The sequence below is a fragment of the Kogia breviceps genome, chromosome X, assembly GCF_026419965.1.
Source record: "Kogia breviceps isolate mKogBre1 chromosome X, mKogBre1 haplotype 1, whole genome shotgun sequence".
In the NCBI taxonomy this organism is placed as follows: Eukaryota; Metazoa; Chordata; class Mammalia; order Artiodactyla; family Physeteridae; genus Kogia; species Kogia breviceps.
In genome coordinates this window covers 5,093,906-5,113,478 of record NC_081330.1, presented here as the reverse complement: position 1 = coordinate 5,113,478, position 19,573 = coordinate 5,093,906, and the positions used below count along the sequence as shown (strand labels likewise).

The 19,573-nt window shown below is 43.6% G+C and overlaps 1 protein-coding gene across 5 annotated transcripts in view; it reads left to right on the top strand.

Moving 5' to 3' along the window:
• Positions 1-19,573, top strand: part of AFF2 (ALF transcription elongation factor 2) — a 491,933-nt gene that overhangs the window by 165,699 nt on the left and 306,661 nt on the right. For 4 of the 5 annotated variants that reach the window (XM_067023268.1, XM_059050316.2, XM_067023267.1 and 1 more), the window contains exon 3: positions 2,996-3,856. The exons of the other annotated variant lie outside the window; for it this stretch is intronic. In XM_067023268.1, coding sequence (XP_066879369.1) covers positions 2,996-3,856 — 861 coding nt within the window. The remainder of the gene's footprint in view (positions 1-2,995; positions 3,857-19,573) is intronic. 5 annotated transcript variants of the gene reach the window in all.

The following is a 19,573-nucleotide window of genomic DNA, read 5'->3' as shown; positions in this document are numbered from 1 at the left end:
CCTTTGCTTTTCTGGTTGTGTACCCTTGACTCCAAGCCACTGCAAATCCTTTATTGATATAGGCAGGGTATGAATTATAATTTGATTCTGTTCATTCAGCAGCAATTTGCTGAGTACCTAGTATGCATCAGACATGGTGCTAAGTGTTGAGGACATGAAGATGAATAAAAGGTAGTCTCTGACCTTGAAGAAAAGCTCATAGTTTTGTGCTGGAAAAGAAATCATAACTGTAGTAGACCCTATGTAGTGGGAGGTGGATTTTCTAGACTTATTTGGAGAGCTTTCAATTTTCGTCTAATTTTAGTCATGTAGACAACAGTTTTAGACATTGGCCAGCTTAGAAATTCTCCTAATTTCAAGCATATTTTAAAACCGAGAGATGGAAAAAAATTCTAAGCATGCATCAGAAACTCAGATCAGTAAAACAGTAAAGCATGCATCAGAAACTCAGATCAGTAAATCAGTAAACCGAAATGAAGAGACGTTAAAACCTAAGCAGGGTCTCTCCACTGAAGATAAGATGAACGTGTGCCTTTTATTTACTGCTGAAATATGAACAGGGATGTGACTAGCTTGCTTGCAAACAAATGGGCCTTGAGGTTCTTGGGTCCTGAGGATTTTGGCCCAGAGAGAGTGAATGACTTCTCAGAACTTTGAGGTATTGTGGTGTTCTCTGTGACATCTGGGGGCAAAGTTCTGATTCCCTAGAACTGTCTTTCAATGAAAGGTCAAAGAATGTTCGGTAAATGATCAATGAACTGTCAATGAAAGGTCAATAACTTTGAGCTTCCTGGTAGCTAAGGCAAAAAGGGGAAGGTTATAGAATTCTCTTTGTCTAATGGAAGGAAGCATGTCTTAACTCATTAAAGGAGACAATATAAATGGAGGCATTTAAAAATAGGAAATGAAATGGTGCTGTTTCCTCTTGTTGGGTCAGATCCTGAAGATAGCAGGTATTAGTTTTTATCAGGCAATCATCTGGTCCAAGAGGTAAACTATTTGAGGGACCAGAACAACCCTGCAAGTATTTACAGCTTGCATCAAATTCTACTGGGCCCTGACCACAATGAAATCTCTTTGTTCCTTGTGCACCTCCGTTGAAGGAGACTGCTGTATACAAAGCGTTTATTCTTGCCTTAGCTGAAAAGTAATTTCTGCCATTAAAACTGACAAACCTAGGGACTTTCAGGGAATAAAAGTGATTTCTACCCTCCTCTACCTATTAAAGGATGCCTTTCAAATGTACTTCTGAAAATGGAGTGATTATTCAGCTGAGGATTATACGGAACGGTAATTGTTTGATCACTCCTTCAGCACCAAGGTTGCATGTGATGCAGTACAAGATGTTCCTGAGGATAAGAAAACGAAAACTGACATATATTTATTTGCTTTCTAAAACTCCCCATCCCCCACGGAGCCCTCTTAGCATATCATTAGCATGCTTTTCCTTAGTCTTTGAATATGATTTGCCACGGGACCCGAGTTGAATGCTCTGTACAGTAGGTGGGGATTATGGTGAGAACAAGGCCAAGGTTCCCAGCTTCATTCCCCGTCTGGTTGCTCCTTCTCTGTATCCTTTGCTAGGTCCCCCTCTTCTCCTGGTCTCTTAAAGGTTGACGTTCCACAGGGCTCTCTCCTGAGCCTGATCTTCTCTTTCTTCATTTCCTTTCCCTGGGTGATTTCATCCATTTCCAGCACTTCACCCTCCATACATCCACACACTCTCCCATCTTGACATACGGAGAGCAGCACGCAGCCGTACATCCTAGGTTTAGCCGGAGATGCCAGGCTTGAATAGGCACACACCCTGTGTTCCCCAGGGGCCTGGGCTCCACGCCAGGTGTTAAGGGCGTGTGAGCAACCTTAGATGTTAAACATCTGTCTTCGGTGGAGGTTGTACCAGTGGGGAGGTGGTCACCCCCTCCTGTGCATGGAGAGCTCGCCTGTGACTCCTGGGACACGGAGGCTACACGGGGTGGCCGTCTTCCCCAGGCGCTGGCCCTGCTGCCAGATGGCTCCCTGGATGCTGGTAGCCTTTCACTGCAACATCTCGGGCCAGAATAGTGCAGCCTAGACGCAAAGCAGCCCTTTGCCCTTCTGAATTCAGCAGCTGGTTTTGATAACACCTTTGGCAGGTAAAGAGAGCGCTAAAACGTCCTCGTGTTCGTTCTCCATAGAATGATGTAGTTGCCAACTTTGGAAATCGGACTTTGTTTTGATTTACTTAACCAACAGTTTAAATTCTTGAATACATTTTTCTAGACCCTTGAAAAGACAGAGGAGAGCTTGAGTCGCTGTTGCTGAACGGTTTTTGCACCATTTCAAAGTAAACGACTATGAATCATCACTATGTAAACACAGTTGCCCCCAGAATATGTAGGCAGACGCCAGTAATTTATGCAGTCTTTGATTAAAAGGAATTGGATTCACTTTAGTCATAAGTTAGCTCAATTCAATGTGGTTTAAGCCCATGCCTTTTCTAAACTGAATGTAGTCATGATAGCACAGTTTAACCGACTTCCTTATCCAACGGGCTAAGGCTTTTTCATGGTATAACGTAGCGCAAAGGGCTGACACGTCGAGAACAAATAGAAGTCGAACATTCTATTACAATTCCAATGGTCAGTAAGCGGAAGTTGTTAATCACAGTGTAGAATGTACAGTTCAACTCACTGGACCTCAAGTAAGTTATTTTGCTAATATAATTCGTAAGCAACGCAATTTAAAACTTTCTCCCAATGAGCGTGTTTAAGAACAGGCCAGGGAGTATGCAGACGTTAATCACACAGCTCACGCCAAGAGGCTCTTTCAATAGCGTTACTGAGTTTTTTCCTCTTACATAGCCCATGAAATGTATGAAATTATATGGCAGCGTGAGAATTTTAAAGAACCCTATGTGCTAGTCTACTTAGGACATCTGTATGAAACATGAACATTAGGAAACACAAACCTATTCATTCTCTCTCCTCCCACCCCCATCTTTTTGTTATTTTAGACAAACAAAGGTGATGCCCTTGCCAACCGAGTCCAGAACACGCTGGGAAACTATGATGAGATGAAGGATTTGCTGACTAACCATTCTAATCAGAATCATCTAGTGGGAATCCCAAAGAATCCCGTGCCCCAGACTCCCATCAACAGCAATGAGCCAAGCTTTTTTCCAGAACAAAAGAACCGAATGATCCCACCTCATCAGGATAGCACTCACTCCTCAGCACCAATGCCTCCACCTTCTGTTGTGATACTGAATTCAACTCTAATACACAGCAACCGGAAGTCAAAACCTGACTGGCCACGAGATAGTCAGAACACTAGCATGGTACCCGCCAGCCAGGCTGGTGGTCAGCCCAACAAGATACAGCCATCAACACAGGACCAGCCCCCAGCCAGACTGGAAGACTTCTTTGTCTACCCAGCTGAACAGCCTCAAGTTGGAGCAGTTGAAGAGTCCAACCCATCTGCAAAGGAAGACAATAATCTCAAGGCCAGTGGAGGGGATACTTTCAAAGAAATCTTTCAGTCCAACTCACCAGAAGAATCCGAATTCACACTGCAAGCGCCTGGGTCTCCCCTAGTTGCCTCCTCTTTATTAGCTCCCAGCAGTGGCCTTTTGGTTCAAAACTTCCCACCAGGGGTTTACTGCAAAACAAGCGTGGGGCAGCAAAAACCAACCGCATATGTCAGACCCATGGATGGTCAGGACCAAGCCCCGGACATGTCCCCCACGCTGAAGCCTTCCATTGAATTCGAGAACAGCTTGGGGAATCTGTCATTTGGGTCACTCTTGGATGGCAAAGCCAGTGCGCCCAGCTCAAAGACTAAACTGCCAAAGTTCACGATTCTCCAAACAAGTGAAGTAAGTAATTTTTAAAGTTTTCTTTTGTTTCCTTTTTTCTTTTTTCTTTTTCTTTTTTTTTTTTTTTAGTTCACTGCTCTAATCTCTATAAACAAGTATTCCCAAGCAGCTCTTATTTACCTTCTTGAGCTGTAGATGAGACTCTTCAAGGTCAGAGTCTGAGTCTTGATCTTCTGTCACTTGTGACTTGACTGATTAGCACTCTGCAAATACAGTTAAATCTCCATAATTTGGAATGACGAAAGACAAGGTCAGTCTGAGTGAATGAAAAGTTGAGTTACAAGATAGTTTCAGAGAATGCATTTGTAGTAATATTCTGTACAAATTAATCACATTGGAGATTTTCATTGGTCCTAAGCAGGATGAGGTACATGAAAAGACTGTGAGTCACCCTAGGCCTTCACTAACTGATAGCGTATCATACACATAAAACACAGAAGTTCCTTAAGGTACGAGGATGTACAAGTGTGATTTGCTGGAACCGGAAGTGGAAGGCATTCTTTAAGAATCGTAGTTTCTTGAGCGCTTGCAGGGCTGTTCCTTGGCAAGATCTTAACATTATCTTCCGTATCCCTCAATCTTCCCTTCCGCATCACCTTCTTCTACAGGTGCCTACCTAAACCCTCTTGTACTACCTTGATCCCTTCTGTCAAAGCCAAATCATTATGCTCAACCAAAATCCCACTGTGTTTAGAATGACTAAATGTTTTAACTATCTCAGGAAGCATTGCCTTATAAAAGAGAAGTCCAGGGGGACCAAAGCCTCTCCCAAAGGAATGAATCGGTAATGATCGGATCTCAGGCCTTGTGGCCCCTGGGTGGGGGGCATATATTGGGTGCCTCTCAGATGCCACCATGTAAGCAGCCGTCTACTGCACCTCAGCGCTGGACTGCAGAAGAAACCACTGCTTTTACTGGTGACTAAAGGCTTGAAAAGACACGGAGGAAGAAAGTAGGTTGAAATTCTTACTCAATAGGACTCACAGACAGTCTGTCTGAACTATTGCAGAGTCCAAGTGAGTGGTGTCTGAATTAGAGAAGTCTCACCATACGTGCCCTCTGGCTCTTCTTCTTTTATTCACACTCAGCAGATGCGCTGCTTTCAGAGGACGATGGGAACACGAAGGGAGGACTGGGGCCCTTGGTTTGGATTTTCTGAATGCATGTTTTGAGTATTGTTTCATTTCTCAGGCGGCTTTGCTGTTTGTTTCATCATCATTCATGGAGTCTTGTCAAGCTGCCTCCCAAGTATCTCTCCAGTCTGTCACCTCTTCACCCTCACCGCCTTCGAGGCGCCCGTGAGCATCTCTTGCCTGGCCTGGGCCGCCTCCTGTCTGGTGTCCCTCCCTCTAGTCTCACCTCTCTTTCAAACCATCTTCCATCCAGGCTGATCCAGTGGGCAGATCTGACCATGTCACTCTCTGCTTTGGATTCTTCAATGCCTTCTCATTGCTTCCAGGAAACAGTCCAAATTTCTTAGTCCCACATACAAAGCTCTTCACTCTCTGATTTCATACCCCCTTCCCGACCTCATACTTCACGACTTCTTCGCCTGCAGCTGAGATGTCAGCCACGCGGAGCTACCTGTGGTTCCCCGTCATGCCCTGGCTTTGTCACGCTTCCTTGCTTTCGTGCCTGCTGTCTCCTCAGCCTAGGATGTCTCTCCCTACCCTCCCTTGTCTTCCTGGTGAAGTCCTGTTTCTCCTTCCAAGTCTACTTGGTTGTCACTTTTCTCCATGAGAGCTTCCCTGATTCCACGAGGCTTACTGACAAAGTCCTTTCTCTGGGCTTGCCGAGCGCCTTATATACACCTTGGCTGGCACTGACGTCATTGTATGGTAGTTACTTGTTTATGTGTCTGTCTCCTCTATTAGACGGTGAGCTCCCTGAGAGCAAGGAAGGTCTCGTTCTTCTCTGTATCCCAAGCGCCTAGCAATCAGCTGGCACACAGTAGATACTCAATAAATGTTGAATGAATGAACTTCAAAAATGGTTACTTGGGGCTTCCCTGGTGGCGCAGTGGTTGAGAGTCCACCTGCCGATGCGGGAAACGCGGGTTCGTGCCCCGGTCCGGGAGGATCCCACGTGCCGTGGAGAGGCTGGGCCCGTGAGCCGTGGCCGCTGAGCCTGCGCGTCCGGAGCCTGTGCTCCGCAACGGGAGAGGCCACAACAGTGAGAGGCCCGCGTACCGCCAAAAAAAAAATCTCAAGGAAGGATTTGAAGGAGGGATAGAGAAAAGCTTAGGGCCCTAAGGTCAGGAGAATATACAGGTTTCAAGGGCAATGTGAAAACCAAAAATAAGCGGAAAGGGAAGAGAAGTTAGCCAGCCTAAGAGAGAACTTAGAAGGGTGTAGATTAAAACGTGGGCGGAAATATAGACAGGGTGGGGCCTTATGGAACTTTGAACCTAATGGAATTGATTTGGTTGAAACTGACCGAGTCTGGAAATTCACCCTATTAAATCTTGATGTACTTTTCAAGAGCACTTAGCATTAGAATTCAGCCCCAGTCCCTGGCTCCAAGAGTTCCAGGCCTGGGGTTCTGGGTCGCTGGTCAAAGTAACCATCTACAATGAGTGGTAGCATTATTTTGAGTTATTACTAAAAAGGCTCGTCCATAGAGCAGTCATAGGATTTCTTTGAGTTTTCCCAGCTTTTTCCCTGGCTCAAGTGACAGGAAGCTGATGTGTGTTCATGAAGTGCATTTGGGCGGAGTGGGGGGTTGAATGACCAGGAAAAAGACATGTTCGAAGATACGCGAATAAGCAGATATGAAGATATTAGTGAGTTGAGAGATCATAAACGGTTTATTATTGGAATGAAATGTGCATGTGTGCGTGTGCCCATATCTGTTTCTGTGTCTACACTTGTGTACGTAGTGGAGACATTTTAATTATTTCCCATCCTTGAAACTTCCCTTGCTTCTTAGAATTTCTGTATTGATAATAAGGATACTAATAAATACTAACTAAAAAGGATACTAATAAAATCCAGCTTTATTGCCAAAGGTCAGCTTTTCAATGGAAGCACGCTTTTTATTTTATTTATTTATTTATTTATTTTTAACATCTTTATTGGAGTATAACGGTTTTACAATAGTGTGTTAGTTTCTCCTTTACAACAAAGTGAATCAGTTATGCATGTACATATGTTCCCATATCTCCTCCCTCTTGCGTCACCCTCCCTCCCACCCTCCCTAGGAAGCACGCTTTTTAAACAAATGATTTACTTAAAAGCTTAATTCACAATCTTTCCAGGAAACAAACAAACAAACAAATAAACAAAAGACTGATGTGTTCTGCAGTTGCACTTAGACTTTTCTGTGAACTGCATCTGAAAACAGTAAAAGACCTATTTATGTCAAGTGGAAACTGAGGGTTGCTTGCAGATGGTGTTTCATTAGGAAACGAATTTGTTAATAAATGTAGCTTTATACATGATTTCATTACAGATGTTTTTGCTTATTTTTTCATTAGGATAAAAAAAAATCTGCCTCTACGGTTTCCGTGTAGCTGCCCGGGTGCATCCAGCTCACGGATGTTAAGTTCCCACCGTTCTCTGCAGCCAGAGCCCATCATTCATATCGGTTCCGTTCAACTTTTCGAAGAGGCTCCTCATTTCGAGGCAACTGGAACCTCAGATAGTCTTAGATCACAGCCAGGAGCACCTTGGAAAGCAAATGACCCGTTATGGTGATGACGCTCCGCACATTCATACTATACTTACGAAAGCTTATTGGAATGGAAGCTTATTGGATGGAAACGCTGAATACACGATATGAATGATGGGCTCTGGGCTTTAGCTTATTTTAGTGGCTAGCTTCGTCAACCAGCTGAAAAGTTACTGCTCACATTTGTGACTGTGCCTGCCTTGTTTTATGCCCTATGCAGTGAACACTGTGGGTGCAATTAGCTTTATTCATTATACGTGGATAGGAAGCTCAGGTCCCTTGTGTGAGGACTGCAGAGAACGGTGGGAACTTAACATCCGTGAGCTGGATGCACCCGGGCAGCTACACGGAAACCGTAGAGGCAGATCCTTCCAAGAATGGAAGGCCGTCCAGCTGCTGTCTGCAACCCGTGCTAAGCATTTTTCACTTGATGTACATCGTGAATTTCTTTTTTTGCCCATTCTTATGGAAATAAAATAGTATTCAGTCTAAGGCTCTCCCTGCTTTAATCCCCACCTCACTGGGAATGAATGGAGAAACCTTGGAAAGGCCTCACACTTTCAAGGGTGCCAGCAGAGACCTTGACCTTAAGATATATTCCATAGAAGTGTAGGATCCAGAAAGCTTTGTATGTTCTCTGCGAGTCCATCGCATAGTAGTTGCTTTTTTCTTTATGCTTTTGGACTAACTCTTCCAATTGCTTGGTCTCATTGGGATTAAAATTCATTTTCCTCACCACCCCTCTTCGTTTGCCCTCCGCCCCCTGCAGCTTTAGCGTCTCTCTAAGCTGAATGAAGTGGCCTTTGCTGAGCATCTAAAAAGCATAGTCGGTAATGCCAGTAGAACTTGGAGCCTCATATTCTTTGTGATGGAGAGCTCAGAGATGCTGGGAGAGGATTTAATTAAGGTTGTCATATTTCGATGATTAAAAAAAGGTGTCTTGGGGAGGGGCGGCTGAGACCACCGTCACAGTCATAAGGGTGTCTCACCAGAAAGTGACGCATAGCAGTAACCCCAGAAGGTTTCACAGAGACAGAATGCAAGAGAGATTCTTCAACTTCATGTTTATTTTATATTGGGGGATAGTTGATTTACAGTGTTGTGTTAGTTTCAGGTGTACAGCAAAGTGATTCAGTCATACATATATCCATTCTTTTTTAGATTCTTTCCCATATAGGTTATTACAGACTATTGAGTAGAGTTCGCTGTGCTCTACAGTAGGTCCTTGTTGATGATCTGTTTTCTATACAGTCGTGTGTATCTGTTAATCCCAAACTCCTAACTTATCCCTCCCTCCACACCTTTCCCCTTTGGTCACCATAAGTTTGTTTTCGAAGTCTGTGAGTCTGTTTCTGTTTAGTGAAGTCAGACAGAAAAAGACAAATATCATACAACAGCACTTATATGTGGAATCTAAAAAGATGGTACAAATGAACTTATTTACAGAGTAAGATAGATTTTGAACTTGACCTTGAATACTGGGTGGAATCACAATAGGTGAACAGGGATCTGGAGGGCAGGACCGTTCACGTGCGTGCAAATTAGTGATGGGTGGAGACACTGGCAGGTACAAAAAAGGGAGACAAGAACATACAAGGTATATTCTGAGCATAGGCCGGTTTGCCTGCGAATGAGGGTTTATCGGACCAAAGTGAGATGGGGCTCAAAAAGCCAGAGTCTTAAGTGTCCTGAATGCCTAGGTGATGTGGCATCCAGATTGTGATACTGAACTTGAAATCCCACTGTCCCAGTGGCTTCATGGGTGGTGACCTAGGAACTCTCAGGCCAATCCCTGTCACCGACTCAAGCAGTGATTTCTGAGCTCCTGCGTTCTCTTTTCCCTTACCCGAAAGCACATCTCATTTCTTGCTCTGTAGGCATCGGTTTTCTTCCGCCTGCTTTCCCAAGGCTCTTTCTAGAGCAGTGCTGAAATGGTTGTGGCAAACGATGCTCTCCTCCCCTGTCCGTCCTTAGCCCCTCTCCCTCCATTTTCACCAGTCAAACTCTGGAAGAGAGCTCAACTTTGGCCTAGTAAAGATTGTGCAAATGCCTGGGTCTCTTCCCTCCCCGCCCCCCCCCCCCGCCTCTCATCTCCTCAAGTCCTCTTCTTTAGCATATATGTTTCTTTTCTAAGGCTGTATGTAAGTGATTCAGCCATCAGCATCCTGGAACCATGTCAGCTATTTCAACATTGCATTTTTAAAAATTAGTTAGGCTGTTTGGTTCCAGTGCAACAGTCTTGATGCTCTGTGCTTTTAAATCCCTTGTCACTTTTAACACTTTTTTTTTTTTTTTTTTGGTTGGAAAGATTGATTTATTCTTATTCTGAAAGAAAACCTTTCATTTTTATACTATGCCAATTAAAATCATCATTAATAATAATACATTTAAAAACATTGCTATTTTTTCATCAATTTAGTAATTCTTTGTGAGGGGACGTGTGGCATATTACAAAGTACAGTTTGAACAAGGTCTGCTGAGATGTGGGTTTCACTTGTGGCCTGGACTTGCTCCGTGAACTTGAGAGAGTGATTTTACCTCTCTAGGCCTCTCGTTAGATGGGGAATTTAGATTAGCTCATCAGTGAGGTTTCTTCCAGCCGTAAGTCTCTGAGGGCGTGCTTCTCCTTTGCGGCTAAGCCCAAACCTACCTTGTTTGTAAAGGTCCTTCAGCTGTTGCCTCCCTTCAAGAGTGTGGGCCTCGACAGCCTGGAGTGTGCGAGCCTTATCTGCCTAGCTCTCACTCCCAACCTTCAGAACAGTTGGGGAATTTTGAAGACTCGCCCAATATGGGCAAACTAGAATTGGATCTTCTTTGGGGATTGGATACCAATTCAGTGTGGAGTATTATTATATTTCAACTCATTTTTTAAAGAAACATAGGGCTTCCCTGGTGGCGCAGTGGTTGGGAGTCCGCCTGCCGACGCAGGGGACGCGGGTTCGTGCCCCGGTCCGGGAGGATCCCACGTGCCGCGGAGCGGCTGGGCCCGTGAGCCGTGGCCGCTGAGCCTGCGCGTCCGGAGCCTGTGCCCCGCAACGGGAGAGGCCACAGCGGTGAGAGACCCGCGTACCGCAAAAAAAAAAAAAAAAAAAAAAAAAAGATAAACAGCTATAGGCTGCATTTCACTGAAAAACACCAAGATGTGAACTCAGGAAATAGCCTCCTAATCCTTTTGTCACCACCCACTAACATAATGAAAGATGGAGAACTTCTATTTTCACATTACTTCTAGGAAAATATTTTGACAGATTCAGTATGCAGTAAAGCGATAAGCTTTTGTTACGTGTGTTCCAAATCATCCTGTTATCACTGGATATATCGATTAGCTTAGTACATTCTGAGCAAGTCATAAAAACCAGACTGTTCCTATTCTGTGCTAAAGAATAAGAAAAATTGACAGGTGGATATAACCATATTGACTCAAGCCAAATAGTGAACGCGAAGGGCTGGAGTTATGAAACTCGTTATGGCTGTTGTAAGTCTCTTAAGTATCTGTTTTTAATTGACGTGAAAGCAAACGATCTTTAATTGACAATCTTTTTAAAAAGGGCTATGCTTTGGTTACCGAATGGAGTTTATAATATAGGTGACAATAAGAAAAAGCTATTACCTTTATACTTACGGTTTCCAATGGCTTTCATATACATTATCTTAATTTTTTCCAGCTTTATTGAGGTGTAATTGACAAATAACAATTGTATATGTTCAAGGGGTACAGCTTGATGTTGTACACCTTGATGTTTTGATATACATCAACATTGTGAAATAACCTCCACAATCATGCTAATGATCGTGTATGTGGTGAGAACACAAACTCTACCCACTTAGCAAATTTCAAGTGTGTAGTATGGTATTATTAACTATAGCCACCATGAGTAGGTCTCCAGAACTTATTCATCCTGCATAACTGAAACTTTGTACCCCTTGACCAATATCGCCCCATTTCTCCCAAATCCCCAGCCATCTTATTTTGATCTGATTCTCCCGGGGCCTGAGATTATTATCATTCTCTTTCCACAGATGCAGAAATGTAGGCTGGGAGAGACCAAGGGTTACTTGAGTAAAGTCACACAGCCAGCAAATGGCAATGCTAGGACTAGAACCCAGGTCATCAGTGCCATTTCCGTGATGCCATGGAAATTCAATTTTCTCAAATTAGCTTCTCTACTGGCATGTAAGAGGCAAGAGAATAATAAGCTGAATCCAGCGTAAGTTGAAATTCCCCTGATGGGTTCATATTTCAAAAGTCAGGGGCCAAACCTACCAAAAGAGCAATTTTTCCTCTGGTAGTACAGGTTACACTCATGTGTTTTTCATTTACAAATATGGTGAGAAGTAGTGTTTTTGCAATATTCCTAAATGAGTAACATATGACGCCACTTGTTAGAGGACCTCTTCTTGGTTCATGAAGTTTCTGAGTTTTTGTCTGTTTGCTAGGATGACTTTAGCAGAATGCTCAGACAGCAGAGCTGAAATCTGGATTTCTGTGGCTGAAACACAACCATCCTCTAGATAAACCTTAGGTGTGAATGAGGGGTCCATTAAGAGTGGGCATGTAAATAATTGGCAGAGAAGGAGTAAGATGTCTCTCAAATGTTTGAGCCCCCCAAGTATCGTAATAGAAAAAACTTACACGTCATCAAATTTCACAGAGTAGTTAGCAAGCGGCAGGAAGGATCCCTGGCTTTTATCCCTAGATGCTGAATGGGTGAGTCTCCCTGTACCTTAGTAAAAGAATGCAGGGAATCCATCGACTGCCTACGCAGAAAATCACTGTGAGAATCCGTGAACTAACTGGCTGTGAAAGTTCTTTGAAAAATTTGCCAGGGTCTGGAAATGGGAGATGTATCAGTTTTCCATAGATGGCCATAACAAAGTATCATAAACTGGGTGGCTTAAAGCACCAGAAATTTATTCTCTCACAGTTATGGAGGCTCGAAATCCAAAAAGGTATTGGCAGGGTTGAGCTCCCTCCAAAGGCTCTAGAACAGGATCCTTCGTGGCCTCTTCTAGCTTTTGGTGGCCCCAGGCATTCCTTGGCTTGTAGACCCATCACTCCATTCTCTGCATTCGTCTTCACACGGCCTTCTCCTCTGTATGTCTCTCTGTATCCTCTCCTCTTCTTATAAGGACATCAGTCATTGGATTTAGGGCTCTCTTATATCCAAGATGATTTCATTTCTAGGTCCTTAACTAGTTACATCTGCAAAGACCATATTTCCAAATAGTTACATTCTGAGGTTCTAGGTAGGTATGAGTTTGGGGGGGAAATGAGTCAACCCACTACGAGAAGTGTCATTTCTTCACACATCCCAGACTGGGAATGGAGGGAGGCCAGTGGTGTTCATTATGAAAAACCCAAGCCAGTCCGCAAGAGGGAGGTGGGCTTCTGCATCTCAGAACTGAATCCAGGTTTAGTCCGCAGAGGTTCTGAGCCAACTTCTCTTTAAGCTCTTCAATTTGACGGTGGATAAACTGTTAAATACAGCTGTGGAGAAGTGATTTTTAAAAATCCTTTAGATAGTAGCTATAAAGTTTCTTCCCAATTAAGTAATAGAGAAAAAAGAATCTGTTAATGCAGTTGACTTGATTATGAACTAGAGCTTAGGTGGGCAATTTTTCCCATGAAGTAAATATTTTGAGCTTTGTGGGACACGTAGTCTGGCAAATCCTCAACTCTGTCACCGTAGCATGGGAACAGCCATAGACAACATGTAAATGAAGGGGCATGGCTGTATGGCAGTAGAATTTTATATGTGAATACCAAAACTCAAATATCCCCTATTTCCATGTTTCACAAAATGTTCTTTTGATTTCTTTCAACCATCTTACAGTGTAGAAACCATTCTTGGCCTGTGAGCCATACCAAAACAGGCTGTTGGCTGCATCTGACTTGCAAAACAGTGTGCTGACCCCTGAGCTAGGTCTAGTCAAAGCTTCAGACAGCAAAAAACATTGGCTTGCTCTACCTGTCTGTCATCAATAGGAAGATGGCTTTGAGAAGAGAGGGGAGGAAGGTCAGCTCTACAACCTGCAGAGAGCAGAATCCTGGATCGGGAAAGGTGCTGGTAGTGAAGGTAGAGCTGGCCGGTGGGGGAGAGGCTCCTCCAGGCCTGCAGGTAGATGGATAAGAAGGCTTGGTACCCAGGATTAGAAATAGTCTTCACACCACAAATCACATCTCTGTTCAGGAGGGTTCTCTTTCCTTAGTGACTCATGGGGTGAAGGTCATCTTCTCTTTTGCTTTCTTCGATTTGGAGTGCCTAAGCTCCTAGGACAGGGGACCATTTGCATATCCAATCTGGGTTCAGAATCACAGATGCAAAGGGATGATCTCAGAGATAACCAGTAAAAGGAAGCTGGTCCTATCTTTTTGTGTGTGTGTGTGTGCGTGGGAGTCCCTGTAGGAACATTTTTATTTTTTAATTGGAATATAGTTGCTTTACAATGTCATGTTAGTTTCTGGTCCTATCATTTTATCGAGGGAGAAGAACCTAGTCTAAACCCAATTAGGATTCTGGAATCCCTTATGGACTGGGAGGACTAAAGTGTGTATTTGACTTGGGTGTGGGGTGGAAGGGATTTCTAAGATTCTAGGAATAGCATGTCCTCTGGCATAGACTGTGACTTTGGGATAAGTGGGGGTGAAAGGGCTGATGGTCTGTGGAAGCCCCTATAGGCTCTTCACAGCTGGCGTGCGGGGTGTTTGTGTGTGCACGTGTACATATGCCTGTGCCGTTGTCCGTGTGTCTCTCTGGGGGAACCTGTGAAGGCAGTGGAATTCTGGGAGGAGAAGGCTAGAGAATGATGGCTTTCTTGGTACTTCATGAAGTTTTTGCCCAGCCTCCAGGGCAGTACTAGGTTCTGAGGTGACTTAGAATGAAAGAGTGATAGGAGAAAGGATCTATTTTGTTGAGGTTTTAAAGGTGAGATGAGGTTGAGCTGAAGCTGCAAGTTGAAATGCGTGGGTCGATGGAAAAAAGGATGTCGAAATGAAATGGACTGTGTAAAGCCTTGGAAGTTGGTTGGAGTTTCAAGGGCTGTGCTTTTTATGATATAAGCAGTGGTAGCTCACTGCTTAAAGTATGTACCATTGAAGAATGCTACAACTATGTTGCAATTTCCTTAAATAGGTCGGTGATGGGAGAAGTAGCTGCCATCTTGCAGTTTCGGGGGTCACCATTCACATAGACTACAATGGGACTGATGACTCCTGAAGCTGGTTAAGGAGATGACCCTGGTTTTCGAGCAAACCTATTCTTTGACCTCCCTCTGCCTCTCAGCATCTCCTGTTCATCCAGGTCTTGATGTAAACTTACTGGGGAAGCCAGCTTCCCAAGGGACATCCAGAAATGGGCTCCCAGGCACCTGCTGGAAATGAAAATCAAGATGCTCACCCTGAGTGCAGTCTCACCAGTTGGTCTCTCCTTTGTACTGAGACACCCAAATGATCTCTCTGCAGCTCTACTCGATTTACTTGAACAAATGTGGCCTTCAGATCCTTGGGGAGATGGGAAGATCTAACATCTCTTCCCAGGCAAGATCGATGGGTAAAAAGGACCCACATCAGAGAGTTAAGTCTGAATCCACAATCCACGTAAAATAAATCTCAAAGAAAATAGTTTTGTTGGATATTTGAGTGCAACATCTGGCCCAAGGCCAAACGTATAAACAACAGTGTAACAGTTTGAGTTGCTCACGTTGAGTCTGATATTATGAATTGGGATGATTTAAATCTGAAAATATTATCATATGCATTGTTGGAAAGATCCATTAGAAGAGAATGAGTATAAGATCTCGTATCTTCTTTTATTGATTGATTTTATTTATTCATTCAACAAACTTTTATTGAGCACCCACTGTGCTAGGAGCTGGAAGACTGAGATAACATGTGGACACAAAAGCAGAAAAATCACAGTGAAATATAATGGACGGTTGTTCAATATTCTGTGGGAACTGAGAGAATGACTAAGGGTGTCTGAAATGTTCAGGAAAGCTTCTTGAAGGAAGTAGTAACCTGAGTGCTAGCTCTTGAAGTGTGATTAGAAGTTTTCTTGGTGAAGAAGTGGCCGTATAGGCATTCTACCATGTAAACCCACATCAAGTTGTGAGTGAGCCCGTTGACTCCTGGGATTCATGAGACACAAAAGAATCAGCTGTGGGGCTTCCCTGGTGGCGCAGTGATTGGGAGTCCGCCTGCCGATGCAGGGGACGCGGGTTCGTGCCCCGGTCCGGGAAGATCCCACATGCCGCGGAGCGGCCGGGCCCGTGAGCTGTGGCCGCTGAGCCTGCGCGTCCGGAGCCTGTGCTCCACCACGGGAGAGGTCACAGCGGTGAGAGGCCCGCGTACCGCAAAAAAAAAAAAAAAAAAAAAAGAATCAGCTGTGTTTGGGGAGTTAGGAGGAGACTTTTAAAAATTAATTAATTAGGGCTTCCCTGGTGACGCAGTGGTTGCGAGTCCGCCTGCCGATGCAGGGGACTCGGGTTCGTGCCCCGGTCCGGGAGGATCCCACGTGCCGCGGAGCGGCTGGGCCCGTGAGCCGTGGCCGCTGCGCCTGCGCGTCCGGAGCCTGTGCTCCGCAACGGGAGAGGCCACAACAGTGAGAGGCCCGCGTACCAGGAAAAAAAAAATTAATTAATCTCTTTATTTTGGGCTGCGTTGGGTCTTCGTTGCTGCGCGTGGGCTTTCTCTAGTTGTGGTGAGCATGGGCTGCTCTTCGCGGCGGTGCGTGGGCTTCTCACTGTGGTGGCTTCTCGTTGCGGAGCACGGGCTCCACGCGCGCGGGCTTAAGTGTCGTGGCACGTGGGCTCTAAAGCGCAGGCGCAATAGTTGTGCACAGGGGCGGAATAGCTCCGCGGCGTGTGGAATCTTCCCGGAGCAGGGCTCGAACCCGTGTTCCCTGCATTGGCAAGTGGATTCTTAACCACTGCGTCACCGGGGAAGTCCTGAGGAGGAGACTTTTAATACTGTAAGTACAGCAGATGATGTTTTAGAAAAGTCACGTTGGCGAGGGTGGGGATTGGCAGGAGAGTAGGGGAAAGGGAGTTTGATGTCGTCATAGGGCTGGTAATGTTTGAGGCAGAAAGAGTACTGAGCAGGCTGTTGAAATATTCCAGGCCAGAAATGCTAGCAGTTTGAATTAGGGCCTATTTTGAGATAGATTTTTAAGGTTGATTAGATGAAATTCGGTGATTAATTCGATGGGCTATTGAGAGGAAGCCCGCGGAGAGAATCTAAAATGACTCTGAGGTTTCTGGCTGGCGACACCATTACCCAAGATTCTTTTCTTTGACACCCAAGTCTTCACAAAGCAGATAAGTTTCTTTTTATCTCTTTTATTGTCATGCTGTCATGATATTATAGGCTTTGAATGTCATGATATTTGATTAATGTTCGCACAGTGCTTCTCGCAAAGCTTTGTATGAAAAATCATGATTATTTTCTTATGCTCCAATGAAGGATTTATTTCCTATAAATGGCCTTTTTTGATTCACCACTTAAAATTAATATGTTAACTCAGAAAGATTTTATTAGTACTTTAGAGAACATGGGAAAATATGCTGAATACTTTCTTAGAAATCATAGAAGTGGAAATGAAATTTCCTATAAGTTATGGAGTATATTAAATATTAAATCATGTTTTGTATTTTGTAATTTTTGGAAGTTAAATGAACACATTACCAGTTGCATTTCTCTTGTAGTGATAGCTGTGGACTTCGCTATGATCTTCCCCGATTTTTTTTATGCCTTTAGACTCAAGCTGTCTACACAGGGCACCTGCTTACAATGGAGAGCTGCCGTTAACTTTCCGTTCCACACCATCCTCCTCCCCCACCGCCCCGAGATACAATCTTTAGTGAGAAAGCCCATCTTTTGTTTATGGTAGACTTGGTGTAGGGTTATGATGACTGACCATCTATATAAATTGCTACCTCGAAAACTGTTCAGCTCCACTTCCTTGCCTTTGTTCGGTGGACATGTTGGTTGCCATTCAGTTAAGGTCATGAATTTCTGGTGTGGAGGCAGAAGAAAGGACTAGAATTGAAACTAATTGAAACTAGTGCAAACTAAACGAATTGAAACTAGTGCAAACTAGAATTTGCACTCCATAGTTTCTAGGATTAAAATGGTGTTTTTCAATGATAGGAGAATTAATCATAATAATCTATTTACCTTATTTTACTTATCCACTCCTGTTCTCAACTGTTTGAAATTCTCTCTGTAACTTCTCTATACTTTCTTATTTTGAAATTATTCTAAACACAGAGAGGTTGGGAGCTGAGAGCCTCACTGTTTTCAGTGAAGAACATGGAAGCCAGATGCCAGGAGGTCTCACCAAAGGCCTCACCATGACTTGTTATAGAGCTGAGCCTTGAACTCTAGACTGGTAACTCAGTACATTAAGTTAAAAGAACAAAGCAATCAGCGTCCTAAAGAACAGCTGTACAAGTTGTAGAATTAGAGGTTCTTGATGACGGAAGGACTCTGCAAAGCTGAGAAGTCCAGCTGGCTTAATAGAAATGCATTAGTCGGCTCTTAGGCTGCACATTTCTCACCCAGGAATGGGAAAGCCCTTAAAAGCCACAGGTGAAATCTTCATGTGAGAGCGCTTGCATCAAAAATAATCAAGTGCAACGTGGCCCTTGGCCACTTTGCACAACTCAAAGTTACAGATGAAAGTTCCTTAGCTGGGGCACTCCAGCAAATATATTAGCCATAGGGAAAAAACAACATCTAGCTTCTTCTGAATTTTGACCTATGAAGGAAAAGGCATCCCTAACACATAAATATGTTCATTTCATCTTCTGGGAAGAAAAGAAATGAAATTGCAGTGTGTTATTGAGTCGTCCTGAAATTAGCCTTTAGAGTTTGGGAAGATTGAAAGATCGAATGCCAATGTGTTCTACACACGCAGAACCCAAAAAGGCACCTTCTACATTTGTTTCCTCACTGTTTCAACTCTTACATAGAATTAGTCCAAATCGCGGTTAAAAATCAGCATGTGTGACATAGCAGTGCTTTAGCATGTTAAAATACATATTGGGTTGGGGATACACTGTGAACGAAATTAATACTAGGTTTAGTTTGTGGATTTTAATTGCGACATCATTCCTTATGTGATTTACATAGGTAGACATAAATGTATTTCTCTCCAAACCATATTAACAATATACACATAAAGGCCGTAAAATAAGACAAGCAAAAATTGTACTTAATCATTGCTGAGAAAAGATGACGGTTAATTCTTTTAATGGCAATCTTACAGTAAAGTCAAATGGCATAGGGAAAAAGAGGCTTCGCTAAGAACTTAAAAAAAAATTGCATCTTCATAAATCAAGAGGATACGGCACTTCAAGCTAGAAAGAAAAGTGTTGTGCTTCCTGTTTTGAATAAGCCATTAGGCATTTTTGTCTTTGCATTTCTATTTAATCTGTACAGCATTATTTATTCCAATAATTAGTGTTAACTTTCTTGGCAGTAGGCAATATAATTACCTTTAAAATTTAAATGGGATAAAAATGCCTTGAGAACATGCTTTAGGAAAACTCTTAATATTTATTTTCAATTGGCTCTTTAATTATTCATTTGTGTAGTATTTGAAAAAGAAGAAGAATCTTGAGAAACAGAAGGCCACGGCCAGAGCATGTCCCAGAGGACCGGCTTTGGGTTTTCAGTAGGTTGGGTAACGTCCTGGGCGGCTGAGATGTTAGTGAAGCCGAGCGGAAGCCCCACTACCCCTTCACCTTGCCACTCGAAACGCATTTCCGCTAGAACAGCCCACGCCGCTTTCTCTTGTTCTGATTCTCCTTCAGATACGTTTCCGTCATTATCCCTGCTCTCCTCCCTTCCTGGGTACGTACAGTCCCAAGGTTGTAGGTCACTGAGTTATCAGCGTTGACACCTCCGTTCCCAAGGCGAGGAGGCAATGACTGCATCTTATTTGAAGGTTCTCAGTGCCATTTATGTGGCTCCGCATTTCAAATATAAATATGAAGGTGATTACTTTTTTAACTATATAAATTAATTAGAACGTACTTTTAAGCTTA